General features: G+C 32.8%; 1 protein-coding gene across 1 annotated transcript; it reads left to right on the top strand.

Annotated features, from left to right (window-relative positions):
- Positions 1–793: 793 nt before the first annotated feature.
- On the top strand, positions 794–2,848 carry LOC7460575 (leucine-rich repeat protein 1). Its single transcript, XM_002299300.4, has 7 exons — positions 794–976; positions 1,169–1,301; positions 1,426–1,497; positions 1,666–1,809; positions 1,920–2,000; positions 2,263–2,315; positions 2,636–2,848. Exons 1-7 carry the CDS (start codon positions 907–909, stop codon positions 2,683–2,685), a joined length of 603 nt encoding a protein of 200 aa, XP_002299336.3. The 5' UTR covers positions 794–906; the 3' UTR covers positions 2,686–2,848.
- The last annotated feature ends 12,291 nt before the right edge of the window (positions 2,849–15,139 follow it).

The raw sequence follows: 15,139 nt of genomic DNA, 5'->3' as shown, positions 1-15,139 counted from the left end.
GCCGAACACCATAGATGAACTGTTGTTTGAGTGAAAATTCTCGTCGCAATGCAATTCTCATGTTGGCTTTTGGTATCCTGTGGAGAATCTGGCTGACTATAAACAAATTGGTTTTTCAGGAAGAGATTACTGATCGGGATACAGCATTTGTGTTGGTTCTTCATCGATCATATGGTATTGTAGCCAAAGATAGTTGATGGAAACTACCAAGAATGAATTTGTTTAGAGGTTGAAAAGGCTTCCTTAATTGGTCAAATGGATTGATTCCCATGGGACACCCCGGTTGTCAAAGTTAGAAACTTGTAATTTGAAGGTGCCAAAGATAAATGAAAGAGAATTTAGTGAGCATCACATAGGGATATTCTATATATTCTGTAGTCTATAACAATCAATCAACAGCCTATATGGATATATAATTATACTTAAACATCCCGACTGTTGTAGTCTAGCTTTGACAATGGATGATTTTACTTTTCTAGAAACCAACAGTATCTGCAAGCAGTAACTATCCAAAGACTCTTGACTGATTCTCTATTCAAAGTAAAAGCAGGAACAAGGCATTACATATAATCTATTACGTCCTTAACAACTGAGAAGAGTCACTTTTTATATTGTCGACTTGGCTTTGACTTGGTAGCTGCGGTATTCTTCAGGGTGAATGTAATTGGTTTGGATGAGTTGATCGTGGAAAGTTCTTCGTGTCTGTATCAAAGACACAAAAACGCGTTGTAAATTCTAGAGTTCAACATGTTAGCTGGTATCTGTGGTTACTAGTGAGCACTGTAGTGGCCGGCTGTGCCAGTGATGTACATGTATCGTATGCTTATAAATAAGTAAACGAATTTAGGTGCCTACAGAGAAAAGCCATCTATCTAATTGCTTTTATTTCCTTTTTTTAGTCCCACTATGGCATCAAGAATTCTAGCTTGCCTCGTAATTGCTATTGCTATTGCCACTGTGGATTGTAACCTGGAAGGTAAGGAAACCCCACTCTATATCCTACACCATCTCCACATAAATTTCTTCTTTACAACCTTAGTTTTGTCGATCTTTGCAGGGAAAATTATAAATTAATGGCCGATAAATATTGATTTGAGTTCGTTAATATGTGTCTTTACTCTTTATTCTTCTAGTAATTAAAATGGCCATCATGCTTATTTGTGTACAGGGGATGTTCTAAATTCTTGGAAAACCCAGCTGTTTGATCCAAACAATGTACTGCAGAGCTGGGATCCAACGCTAGTTAACCCGTGTACATGGTTTCATGTCACCTGTAACTCAAATAACAGCATAACTAGGGTGTACGTTACTCTTTAGTCTTTATCAAATTTGATGCATGCTCTTCGTCTGGGTTTTGCTTTCTTGCTACTTTGAGAATAAATACATTTTTAGGTTGACTTGAAAATTGGATTTTGATCACTTTAGGGACCTTGGCAAAGCTGGACTATCAGGACCTCTTATCCCCGAGCTCGGACTTTTGGCTAATCTTCAATATTTGTAAGCCTTCTCACATCTCAGCTTGGGAAGTGTATGCCATTTTATTTTAAGAGCTACTAATGTACCATTTGATATTCTAAGCCCCATTTTCTCTTTGACAAGCTAGATGGACAAAGTACATAACTGTGCTATTGCATGTCCTGACATTAATATTTTATTTTCTTGCAGGGAGGTATTTAGCAATAATATCAGTGGACCTATTCCTAGAGAATTGGGTAATCTGACAAAACTAGTCAGCTTGGATTTATACCTTAATAAACTGTCTGGCCCAATTCCGGCTTCTCTTGGAAATTTGGGATCTTTGTTGTTTATGTAAGTGTATATCCAAAACCTTTTGAATTATCTTTGATTGGAAGAAAAATTTGAGAAGTATTTAGCATCGTGGTTTCTTCATGATACTGTTACATGTTTTCTGATTCCAGGAGATTGCACGGTAACAAGCTAACCGGAACAATACCAACATCAGTTATTAACCTCATTACTACAGGAAGATTGAGGATCCTGTGAGTCAACTCACTTATTCCTGCTATTTTACAGCTTTTTTAGGGACTTATTTCTTGGGCACGCAGGGTTTCGGCGCCTATCATCCGGGCTAGCCTGCTATTCTTTTATACATACACACACATACACTCACATGGATGTATGTTTTAGATGCTTACATGTTAATTCCAACTAGAGGACGTTTCGCATGAAAATTTAGCCAGTTATTTATGATTGTCTCCCTTCCTTTATATATTGACAAATCTGCAAATGATGTTTTTTCAGGAATGTTTCATACAATTTATTGTCAGGGACTGTTCATCGCAATAATTCAACGGGTAAATCCTGTTTACTTTTCTAGCAGAAGAATTGAGATTTCGTTAACTCAATACCCCTCTTTAGATAATAGTTAACACTGACCAGATCAAAGCTGTCTAATTTAACGGGGTTGTTGAGGCATACCCTGCCAATTTAGTCCAGCTAGCATCATCCTTGCATAAAGTTGCATGAAATTTAAGCATCGACGTTCTGATAAAATTCGGAACATCTGTTTGTGTACACTATAGAGTCCAGCAAGATCATGGCATCTATGTTTTTTTTTTTTTTCCTTTGCAGTGTTCTTATTTACTAATCAATTTAGTTTTGTTTCACCTGGTAGGATTGAGAATTACGACAGTCATACAAGATCCAAAGGCTCCTGCAATGTAAATGTACTGAAGATGGGAAATGCAGTAGCTATTCCCACCTGATGCTATAAACTAAAAGTCGGAATTTCTCCGACCTACTTTCATTTATAATAAAGCTACATGCTTGCTTTCTGTGTAGCGTTTGTATTATCATTCAATACATGAAATTATGTTTCATGAGATTAGTGCAAATTCTTTTGAACATTTTTTAACAAAGGAAAACAAATTGCGCAAGTTATTATGTTCGGAAACATATTCTATCAGGACTGGATCATTTCAGAAAGGACAAAACGATCAGTTTTGCAGGCCACGTTAAATTGTAAATTTTTCTTTTATTTGTTCGTTTAAAACTTCGCCGAGACCCGAGAGGCTTTAAGCCTTGCAGTATACAACAGAGAAGTCCTCTTCTACGCAACGTTACCCCATTCTACTTGGAACTCAATGGAATTTTAGACATATGTCCACCATTGCCGTATTTATTGATTTATCAACCAAAAAAAAAAAAAACTCAGCAGACAGGCCAGATTCAAAATTAAATACATGAAAACCCGGTAATGGAAATTTGTGGGAAACGCGCGCATATTAAATTAGAAAAAAAACTAAATATCCTCGAAAAGTTAAGTTAATGTTAGTATTCATAATACTATTCATTATAAGTGCAATTATAAAATTACTTTTAAATAAAAAAATCTTTAAACTAGGTATAGAAACAAAATGATTTTTTCATCATGGCATAATTGGTTTTTATAAATTATTCGAGATTAGATTGATCATTTTATTTTTTTATACAATAAAATTACTAATTTAACCATAGAATAAAATAATATAATTCCTACTACTTAGAGATTTTTTTTGTCTTTTTATTTATTTAAATAGTGTAATTACTTTGATGCCCTTAAAAACAAAAATAATATAATTATCACTCAAGGGGTTTTTTTTTTGTCATTTTATATTAGTTTATTGTAAATTTTAAGGGTACTCAACAAAGTTGTTGTAATTTACATTAATTAAATATAATTAAAAAAACGTTGCATGCGTGTATAGCACAAGCTAGCTTGTGGATGCCTTCCGCGTTGTTCGCGTAGCTCGTGCGAGGTTATTTGGCCACTAGACGCTGCATTTTAGGATAATATATGGAAGGTCTCAGCGCTCCCAACTTAATAGGGAGGCGTATGCCCTTAACATGTATGGTGATTGGCGTCGATAATTATTTTTTCTCTTATTTCTCTCTCTCCCTACCTCGAATTCTACGTCGTCCCCTTCAGAAAATCAAACAAACCCCTGCAATTTATTTTCCCTTCACGTTTGGTTCATGTCCTTTTAATTAATATTTTTTTTATTTTGAAAAAGTCATGAAATTACATATGTTTTTCAATTTCACCTCCTTTTTATTTTTTAATCTTTCAGATTTAGTCCCTAATCTTTTAATTACTATTTTTTTATTTTTAATAAGCTAAATTACAATTGTTTTCTAATTTCACCCACTTTATTTTTTTCTTTCAAATTTGGTCCTCATTCTTTTAATCACTATTTATTTTGTTTGCTATCATTTTTTAGGGTTTTTTTTTTACAATTTCATCCTCCATGGTTTTTTTTCTTTCCTATTTTGTCATTTTTTTTATTGCTATTTTTTGGTAAGTTTTTTAAATTGATATTTTTTCACGATTTCATCATTCAAAATTAAATTGATTGGGAATTAAGTTTCTTAATTGAATTTGGTTCAAGGATTTCACGGGTTGCGAGTTTTAGAGATTAGATCGGGTTTAGGAGGTTTGCCCAAGTTGGCTTCTTTTTCTTCTTCTTCTTAAAAGCTATTGTTTATTTATTTTTTTGACCTATTTTTTAGTTTTTCATCATTTTTTTTATGTTTTGCCTTCTATAGGTTAAGTCTCGGGTTCATGACCAGGATCCTTGGTTTAAAAGGTTAACATGACTTGATTTTTGTTTTTTTCTGGGTCCTTTTTTTAAATTGATTTGTTTCAATTTTATTCTTCAACATTTAATTTATTTGAAATTAGTCTTCCTGCTTTTTTTTTCTTTTTTAGTTGGTTATCCCGATCTTGTGCCTATAATCGTGGGGTTTGTGAGTTAATTCGAGTTAACTAAGATTTATTTTCTTGTTTCTATGGGGTAAATCCTAGGTTTATGACTAGAGTTACCGGTTTCAAAGGTTAATGTGGATTGATATTTTTTTATTATTTTTTAAAAAAAAAAATTAATGATTTTAATTTATCTTTTAACATTTGATTTATTAAAATTGGTCTTCATACTTTTTTTTTTATTTTCCTTTCTATTGGGTTATCCCGATCATTTTTTTTAATATAATTTAATCATCGAGTTTTTTCTAATCAAATTTAATCTCCTTTCTTTTTATTGCTATTTTTTTTCTTTGACAATTTTTTTAAATTGATATTTTTCATGATTTCATCTTTTAAAATTAATTTGATTGTGAATTAAGCTTCTTGATTGAACTCTGTTCAAGGATTTCATGATTTTCATGGTTGCGTGGTTTGCGGGTTAACCCGAATTAACTTATATTTTTTTCCATTGCTTTTTTAATTAAATTTATTTTTTTTATTTTTATCTTTCAACATTAAGTTTTTCAATAATTGAGCTTCATGATATTATTCAATTTGCTTTCAAACTCGGTCACCACAGTATTACGACTAGGTCAGAGATTAACCCGGGAAGGCTCAAATCAAGTTTTTTTAAAAAATTATATTTTTTCTTGATTTTTTTCCTTCAATACATTTTATTAATTTGCTAGAGATTGACTTCACTTTTTTTGTTTTTGGTGAAGTTATCGTGTTCTCATTTTTATTAGGAATTAATCTTTAAATGTTTTTTCATGCTTCTGTTTCTATGAGATTATTTTAATTTTATATCCATTGTCACAAAGTTTACGGGTTAACCCGGTTTAATGAGGTTTTTTTTGTTATTTTTTTTTAATTTTTTTTAATTTTTTCCTTCATTATTAAGTTGTTTAATAATCCAGGTTGGCTAAGATTGGGTTCTTGTTACATACTTTTTTTTTCATTGTTTATTTATTTATTATTATTGTATTTTTTATTATATTATTTAAATTACTAATTAAACCAATAACTTGTGTCTTAGTTTTATTTATATAATTTTGTTCAATTAATAATTACCATTTGATTTACAACTGTAAAAGATAGGATTTTATTTTCAAAAGCTGAATTCACGCTGTGGTTCAATGACTTTATTTTATTTTATTCTCGTGTCTTTCAACTGATGGCGCAATTTGTGGCTTTGGTATATCAAGAAATTACACAATACTATGAAAATGATTATGGAAATCGGTGGAGAATGGTTTTGAACAACAGGAAATAATAGCATTGTTATAGTTATAAGATTCAACTGACTGAATGTTCAAATTATGAGTTGGGTGTTGACTGTAATGGATTTTAAAAATTAATTAATTAACCATTTAGTCAATGTTGGACAAGTTTAATTTAATATTAACTTTATTTCAAAAAAATGTCTTCTCTTCTCCTCAATATTTGTATATTATTTACTTCTTTTTTCATTTTTTTAAAAATAAAATTAATTGAAAAGAAGAAGACTATATAATTGATTAGTTTTTAAGAATAAAAAGACCGATATTTAATTTATTTTATAAAAGTAAATTAAAGGACTAATTTACAATGAAGAGCCCTTCAACACATGCAAGGGTCCAGGCTATCGATCCTAGTCAACAGGCAAAATTGACCGCCACCATGAGCAGCTAGCTGTTGTAATTAAAATCGACCTAATAATTTCGCGATAAACGAAACAAATGGTTCTCAACGTATCAAAAAGGCCGAATTAATGAGGTTGCTGATCTGGACGACCCCAAAACACCAACCAAAAGTTAACAAGGATAAATGAAGCTTTAAAAAGATGGTGATTGAATTTGAGTACAGAGGGAAAAAGGAGATGGAAAGTATGAAAAGCAGCTGGAACTTGTTCGCTTTATCGTTAACATTATTCAAACTAAAAAGATATTTGACCCCCAGTTCGTCCTTTATGCGAGCAAGCTTATCATGGTGAATTCATCTTTTCCATGGGGCCAAGACATTATTTAATTAAAGACTTATTGCCTTGCTTTTGCATTAAATATATATTTTGCCCATTCTGAATTGATTTTCTTTTGAATTTCAAGAATATTTAATTATTCTATTGTGCTTGAAGTTGCTACTTGTATTTAACACGGACCCGTCTAAAAAGAAATTAATTTGAACGTAGTTTTCTAATAAAAATAAACATATTTTTATTTTATTTAATTCTTATATCAGACCGAAATTTTAACAGAGTAATATTCTACATTTTATGTTCTCTATGAAGGTTAGTAGGCTGGCATTGACGAGGCAAACAAAAAAAAATAAACATGTTTTTTGTTTTGAAATCTTTTGAAAATTAACAGATTTTATTATCTCGTTATTTGTCTCATCATTATCTCGTTATCTTGACGTAGCATCAATTCAAACAGGAGACATGAGAGGTCATTGATCATGATTTTTTTGGAAGGAGCTACCTCGAATTGGTCTCTATTTTATATTTAGAACTAATCAAGAGGTCAATCAGCAAAAAGTTGTTTGTGTTTATATAAAACATCTATTCTTTTCTAATTAAAAATTAAATTAGTGTAAGATAGTTTGGATATATGTCAAGCTTAAAATACATATACTTGAAGAGATAAATAAAAGAATTGAATATAAATCATTTTATAATTTAAGTTTCTGGATTAAAATTACTGTTTAGCATCAATCCCCACTAAAAACGACTTATTGCTGATAAGAGAGGGTGGACACCAAAGAGATTCGTCTTTTCTTGATTAAACTCTCAATGGTCCGTATCGAAATCTTTTCCGTTTGAAGAAGCATAAGACCAACATAATCTTTTAACATTTGTTCCAACTTTTCCCATTCCCATCATGAAAGCAAAAACAGGAAGGAAAAGAGAGAGGGGGGGGGGGGGGGTGGAGGAGGGAGGTGGGGAAGGAGGGAAGGAGGTGCAATGCTAGTGCTAGGCTTAGTCAAGTCACTCCTTTTAAGGAGAAAGGTTCAATCTTATATCTAATCCTGCATATGTACAAAGCTGTCTCTAGTGTCTCTTCCACTAATATGTATCTAGCTAGTGACTGGTTAAAGGAAACCCTACCATGCATGTGAAGATCAACTATGAATCAGTAAGTCAAAAGACTCGAACACTAATCATGGACCCCCAAACGAACAATTATTTCAAACTTTAAAAGACGAGTCTCACATGCCAACAACCACACATTTCCCACCAGCTCCTCCTTGCTAGCTGCGTCGTCTCGGTGCCTTTCCAACTCAAGCAACACTTTACTTCCGGCGTAATAACCGTGATGAAAATAGAAAAGAAACAATATTGGAAAGGCCAATATCCTTCGAAATTACTAATACTGCTGAGATCATTTGATTTTTGTTTAGCAAATCTTTTCGGATGTTAGAAAGGATTGTACGTTGGGACATTTGCAAAGAAGCACGAAGTAGATTGCAATGATTTTAATTCGGAAATTAAAGGCTTTGACTAATTAATATGTACACATTATTTTAAGGTTATTTGAAACTCTTATATATGAATGATAGTGATCGGGCCTGAAATGTCGAGTCATTTTCGCAGAAAGATACAACTTACAAAATTGAACGATTGAGAATGTTTTTGCTTTGATGTTAATTGTCCAGGATAAGCTTTAGATGATTAGGTCTCAAATGGGGGGAGAGAGAGAGAGAGAGAGAGAGAGAGAGAGAGAGAGAGAAAACACACACACATATATAATTACTCTAATCATAAACTCGGAGAGCACAACTTTCTACTAACCACAAATATAGATAGTACATTAATTATATAAGAAGACAAATTAACCTTGCAATTTTACCCCTGTTATTATGCAAGAAGACAAAACATGCATTTATATAAACAAGTCCGGAGCTTAGAGTTTAGAAGATCATATACTTTCTCTTCTTCTATCCTACATCTTAAAATTTATTGTTTAGTACTTGCATAATCTAATTAGCTTTTTAAGTCACCATTTTCTCCTCCATATATACATTAACTTAATTATCAAAGAGTTACCTAGCCCATAAGAGAGACTTGTTTTGCAAATTTTTCAACATCTCAATCTTTAATAGTAATTACATATTATTCATGCTAATAAAATTTGACTTTGAGGGTCAATTTAATTCAAAATTAGAGTCGTAAATTAAAAAATTAATCTAATTTTAGAGGGTGATATTCTTTTTTTTTTGTTTTTTAAATCAAAACAATAATATTTTAATATAATTTTTTTAAAAAAAATTAACTTGATCTGGACCAAGCCTAGATAATAAATTACTATTTTAACTTGCAAATCCATACTAGTTCTTATAATTATGATATCATCGATTATGCGGTGAAAAAAAAAACACATCATCCTTAAAAGATTTTCCAACCTCATCATCTGCCAGTTGGTTTAGACTCCAATTGATTATTCTACAACTCAAAACAATGTTTTGAGCTATTTGAAACTTTTCCAAATAATGCGAGGAAGGGTAATTAAGTCCCATACATGTGTAAATATCCAAAGACCAAATTTTACTCGTATGCAGCACCTTTAATTATGTGACATGACTGCTGAATTAAAAAAGAAAGAAGAAGGAAGAAGAAGGAAATGCTTGAGAGCCAACGAATCTCCTCCCAGCTGGTTGACTTATAATTACTCGAGTGATGCTTCTTTTGCCATTAGTAAATTGTGAGTACTCTACTTCTTTTAAATTGGGCCTTTCAGTGCCGAATCTACAGTATATATTTAAGTTCTTAAGACACATTAAAATATTATTGAAGCAATTAGAGGAAAACAGTAAATAAATATGTAGTAAACGTTTTCTCGACCACAACATATATATATTTCCAGGTGATATTATTCTCTTATGCTTATGCCGTTCAGACTTGCCCATATCCGTATTTTTAATACTTCTAAGATACGCATAAAAAGAAGTGTATAACATATATATAGTATAATAATATTAAATAAATAATTAAAGTCATGCTTTAGATATGTTTTTTTTTTCCCTCGTGCTTGGGGAACTTGAAACTTGAAAGTGGGAAATGGACAAGCTTGATGAGTCTCAAATATTCTCTTTTATCCTGTTTTGGCCCTCTTGTACAAAAAGGTTAGCTGGTTTCCCTCCATCCGATACTGCATGCACGCAACACTCTGCAATCTCTATGACTACTGTCGTTGTATATGATTACCACTACACGGTATTAAAAAAGCGCTTGGTGCTTGAATTTGATCCAATTACAAAAGTAATTGTTAATAATTACTATTACTAACTTGATGATAGTTAAAAGATAAATCTGACTTGTGATTATCATTGCTGCTTGACTAGTGAGCACCACACCTGCATTTTTGCTTCTTTCAACCATATTTTGTGGAGCTTCAAATCGAAAATTCTCATGATGAATCCAAATGCAAGATATTAACGGATTAGTGGAGTTCTAACTTGTTTGAATTTGTAATGATCATATGTTTGTCTTTTATTTGATAAAGTATGCCCTTATAGAATGTCATTGTCCAGTCACATATGATGAGGACCATACAGGGGTCCTGAGTGAACGGGACTACTCTTGTTTTACTTGCTCTTTTGCTACTCCTACTCCCCTACGCTTCTAACTTCTGACATGGCCAGCAATGGCTGAAAAGGAATGGGAATATATACACAGACTGTAAAGGTAATTTGGACAGGATCGTCCAGGTAGTGAATGAGTAAGGGTAGTTTAGAACGAGCAAGGACTTTGGCAGCATGAGACAAACTTAACAATAGACGAGAGAGACCCGCCTCTTCAGGCTTTGCATGGGAGAATAGGCCAAATTATAACCCCCCCCCCCCCCCCCCCCCCCCCCCCCCCCCCCAACTTTAGTTCAAAAACAAGCACCATTTTGAATCATAGTTTTGAAACCTGGTCCGGTCCGGCAGGTCGACCCGGGACCCGGCCGACCCGGGACTGGAATTGGGCCGCGTTGAAAAAAAACATGAAAAGAAAAAACTCGTTGTGATTCGGCGGGTTGACCCGGCAAGACACGGTCAAAAACCCGGTTGCAACCCGTTGACTTTTTTTTTTACTAAAACTACGTCGTTTTGATTTTAAAATTTTTTTTGACCCGAACGACCCGGTCAAAACCCGGAACCCAAGTCTTGGATCAGGTCGGGTCTAAAAACTATGTTTTGAATAATATAGAAAATGCTAAATTATACGATATATTGTAGTACTTACCTTATTTAGTTTTATTATGTGAAGTATGATCTATCTTATATTTTGTATGTAGTCTTATTTATATATAGAGAGCATGGGTATCATAATATGTTGAGCCTCAACCTATTATTTTCTTTAACTTGGTATCAAAATCGCTATCTTAACAAATTTATTTTTCAATTGATCATACCTCTATTGACACCACCATTTGCAACAACAACCCCACTAGTTTCTTTCTTCATCTTTGTTGTAACAACTGTTATTTTTCCTCCCTTTGCTACTGCTACCAACACTGACAGTCCTCTCACTATTTTTATTCCTCTCTCCAACACGAAGCATGTTATCTTGTTGTAATTAACCAACACAAACTATCTCTATTAAAAGATACATATGAAACTCTATCTCATCGATAAAAGAGTTTTTCCTTTAGTTGATGGCTTGTTTCCATATGCTGCTTCTCAATTCCTACCTCTTGTTGGTTCTGACAGTTCTGCTCCGGTGATTAATCCAACTTTTCTCTCTTGGAAACTACAAGATCAACGCATCTTAAGTTCTCTTCTTTCTTTTTTGTCTATAGATGTTCTACACCTTGTGGTAGATTGCCAAACCTCGTCCAGTGTTTGGAGAACTTTTGAACAAGCCCTTGTTTGTCCATCCAATTCTAAAATTATGTAACTTCATGGTTTCTTCCAAGAACTTTGTCAGGGTAATGACACTATCATTGGTTATTTATAAAAAGCCAAGTCTATGTTTGATGAATTGGCAGCAGCGAGCCGGTTTATTTCCCTTGAAGACTTCAATTTATATGTTTTCAAAGGATTTCGTGGTGAATTAAGAGATTTGGTGACTAGTTTGTCCATTAAGGTTGAGCCTCTTCCCTATTCCGAGTTGCACAGTCACCTTCTTACACATAAATTTCTCTATAAGAGCTTTTTTTACTCTTTTGTTACTGCTACACTTCTACTACCTACATCAACACAAGCTTCTTCGACCTTTTTTGATCAATGCTGATTTTCTGGTTCAAATGGCAGCGATTATAACACACATCATTGTAGAGGTTGTAATTGTGATGGATAGAGGAACAACCAAAACACATTTGCTGGTATCGGGAATAACTTTTATTTGGTTAACAATGGTGGTAATAGGTAACAATACCGTGGGAATAGTGGTCATAATAGGAGTAATTGGAAGCAGCAAAACAATCATAATCCTCAACAGAATTAGTGGTCTCACACACGATAGGTTATGTGTCAGCTTTGTTATGGTTTTGGTCATTCTGCCCTGTATTGTTCCCAGTTAGTCTCTCATGGGAACAAAGTTACTGCAAATTTATCTTTTAGTGATGCTCCAATAGCAAATTTCATTACTTGGTTTCCTGACACATGTACAAATTAACATGTTACTCCTAACGTTTTGAGCATGACGGGTTCAAAATCTTATCTTGGTAATGATCAATTGCATGTTAGTGATAGTAAGGGACTCATCATATCTAACACAACTCATACTACAATACATACACCAAAACACATATTTACTTTGTTTAATGTTCTACATATGCCTCAAGTTAAAAAAAAAAAAAAAAACTATTACTATCTATTCAACCATTTTGTTGTGAAAATCATTTGTTTTTTCAATTTCACTAATTTGTTTTCTATGTTAAGGACCTAATAACCAATGACGTGTTTCTTTCCTATCAAAGTAAAGATGGTCTCTATATTCTATTTGAGTCTTTTGCAACATTTATGCCTCAAACTTTTTAGTTTGCTAGCGTGTCTACCTCTGTTGATATCTGGCATCATTGGCTGGGTCATCATAGTTCATGTATTTTGAGTCTATTAGCATTAAATAAAAATTTTATTTATAATTCTTAATATTTTGATTTTCAATGTCAAACATGTCCATTAAAAAAAATTATCGCGTCTGTCATTAGGGCTTACTAGTCATAAAATTTATACTCATTTTGAATTAATTTTTAATGATATTTGGGGACCTGGTCCTATGTTTTCTTTTGATTATTTTTGTTATTTTGTTATTTTTTAGATACTTATGTATGTATGTATGTATGTATGTATGTATGGTTTTTTCCTCTAGTTGCAAAATTTGATGTCATAAATGTTTTTCACCAATTCCATGCTTAAGTTGAAAGGTAATTATCTAGCAAAATTAAATCTGTTCAAATAGACTAGGATTGTGAATATAAAAAATTACATACCTTTTTTTTAACCATTAGCAGTCACCATCGTTTAATTTGTCCACATACTCATGAACATCAACAAAAGCATATTATTGAAACTGGTCTTACTATTCTTGGTCAATGTAAAACACCCTTAAAATTTTAGAGTTATACATATGAAACCTTTATGTATCTAATTAATCGTATGCCTACTTCTATCTAGCACAATAAATAACCATTTGAATATTTGTTTCATTATACACTATATTATAGTTTTTTGTGTACTTTTGGGTGATTTTGTTTTTGTTTTTTTCATTTATACAATGCTCACAAGTTAGATTACTACTCAATCTCATGTGTGTTTCTAGGCTATAGTTCTTCTCATTTAGGGTCGTTGTTTTAACTTGTCATCTAAATTAATTTACATTTCTCGTCATGTTTGATTTCATAAAAATTAATTTCCATTTGTTGACTCTGAACATAAAGTCAACTCTCTTATGCAGGCCTACAACACACCACATTATCACCTTACCATCTCTGGCTCACTTCTTGCCATCTTATTTATCACCACTTTCCATGACCCGTTTCTCTCATAATTTTCCATCGTTCCCTCTAACTTTATTCCTCTATCACTACATGCATCTTTGTCTATTAATCATTTTCTAAGTTTAGCTTCTGCACCTTTATGATTGTCGGTGTCTGCCTCTTTTATTGTTGATGCACATACAATTTTAGCTTCGGGTACACCACCTTCCACAACCTTTGATTTCCCTTCTATTTTTTATCATTCCAGCACCTCGAATGCACCATATGGTTTTGCATCCCTAACAGAATAGAGCAACCCATCTGAGCCTCATCTCAACCTCACCAGTATCATCTAAAATACAGGTAACTTCCACTCCTAACCATGAACCTCTTACTTTTGAAAAAGCCAACCAATTTGTGTGCTGACATCATGCTATATAATTTGAAATTAATGTTTTACACGGTAATAGTAGTTGGTCACTAGTTTCATTTCATCCTTTTATAAATATGGTTAGCAACCGATTGGTGTATAAAATTAAAAGTCGAGTTAATGATGGTGTTGAACGATATAAAGCTTGTTTAGTTGATAGTGGATTTACTGGAAAAAAAAAGGTATTAATTACTCAAAAATTTTCAATCTCGTGGTTATACCCACCACCATTCGGTTAATGCTTACTATTATAGTTTCTAAAGGTTGGCAGATCTGTCAAATCGATGTTCATAATGTTTTCCTAAATGGAACCCTTTGGGAGGAGGTTTATATGGACAAGCCCTCGGGTTTTGCATATCATGTTCTTTTCTTTCATGTTTGTCGGCTTCACAAATCTCTCTAAGGCTTGAAACAAGCCCCTCAGGCTTGGTACATAAAGTTGAGTGATTATCTTCTCTTTATTGACTTTTATACTTCCAAGGTTGATGCATCTTTGTTCATCTTATTTGTGGGCTATGAAATCTTTTCTCTTCTTATTTATATCAATGACATATTACTTACTGAAAGTAACTTTATTTTGCTTCAATGCCTAATCATTTTGCTGAGCTTAGAGTTCAAATTTTAGGATTTAGGTTATGCATTTCTTGGGGATTGAGGTTACACCTACCAATATGAGTCTCATGTAAGTCAACATAAATATGTTCTTGATATTCTTTACAGAGTAGGTACATCATCTTTAAACATGATATTCTTCATCTAAGTTAAGTTTGTAGTTTAGTGATTTGTTTTCTGATCCCACTCGATTTCGACAAATTATTGGTGATCTTCAATATCTAACCTTTACTAAGCCAAATATATGTTATACTGTGAATAAAATATGTCATTTTATGCATGCTCCTATAGAAGGTTATTGGGTTGTGGTTAAACGTGTTTTGAGGTATCTGAAAGGTATGATTTTTTATGGTTTGCACGTTACTCGTTGTTCCTTTTTATCTCTCCATGGTTTTACTAATGTTGATCGGGCTGGTAATGTTGATGATCATAATTTCACTGGTGCTTACCTTGTGTATTTTGACAATACTCTTATTT

Source organism: Populus trichocarpa, chromosome 1 (genome assembly GCF_000002775.5).
Source record: "Populus trichocarpa isolate Nisqually-1 chromosome 1, P.trichocarpa_v4.1, whole genome shotgun sequence".
NCBI classification, from domain to species: Eukaryota; Viridiplantae; Streptophyta; class Magnoliopsida; order Malpighiales; family Salicaceae; genus Populus; species Populus trichocarpa.
The sequence above is the reverse complement of the archived record's forward strand: the minus strand, read 5'-3'. Positions and strand labels throughout refer to the sequence as shown.

Bases quoted from the DNA above. Each gene is read 5' to 3' on its own strand.
- LOC7460575 (XM_002299300.4), top strand. From the start codon at position 907: ATGGCATCAAGAATTCTAGCTTGCCTCGTAATTGCTATTGCTATTGCC. The intron at 1,302-1,425 runs GTACGTTACTCT...TGATCACTTTAG, and splicing joins AATAACAGCATAACTAGGGT to GGACCTTGGCAAAGCTGGAC. The intron at 2,001-2,262 runs GTGAGTCAACTC...ATGTTTTTTCAG, and splicing joins ACAGGAAGATTGAGGATCCT to GAATGTTTCATACAATTTAT.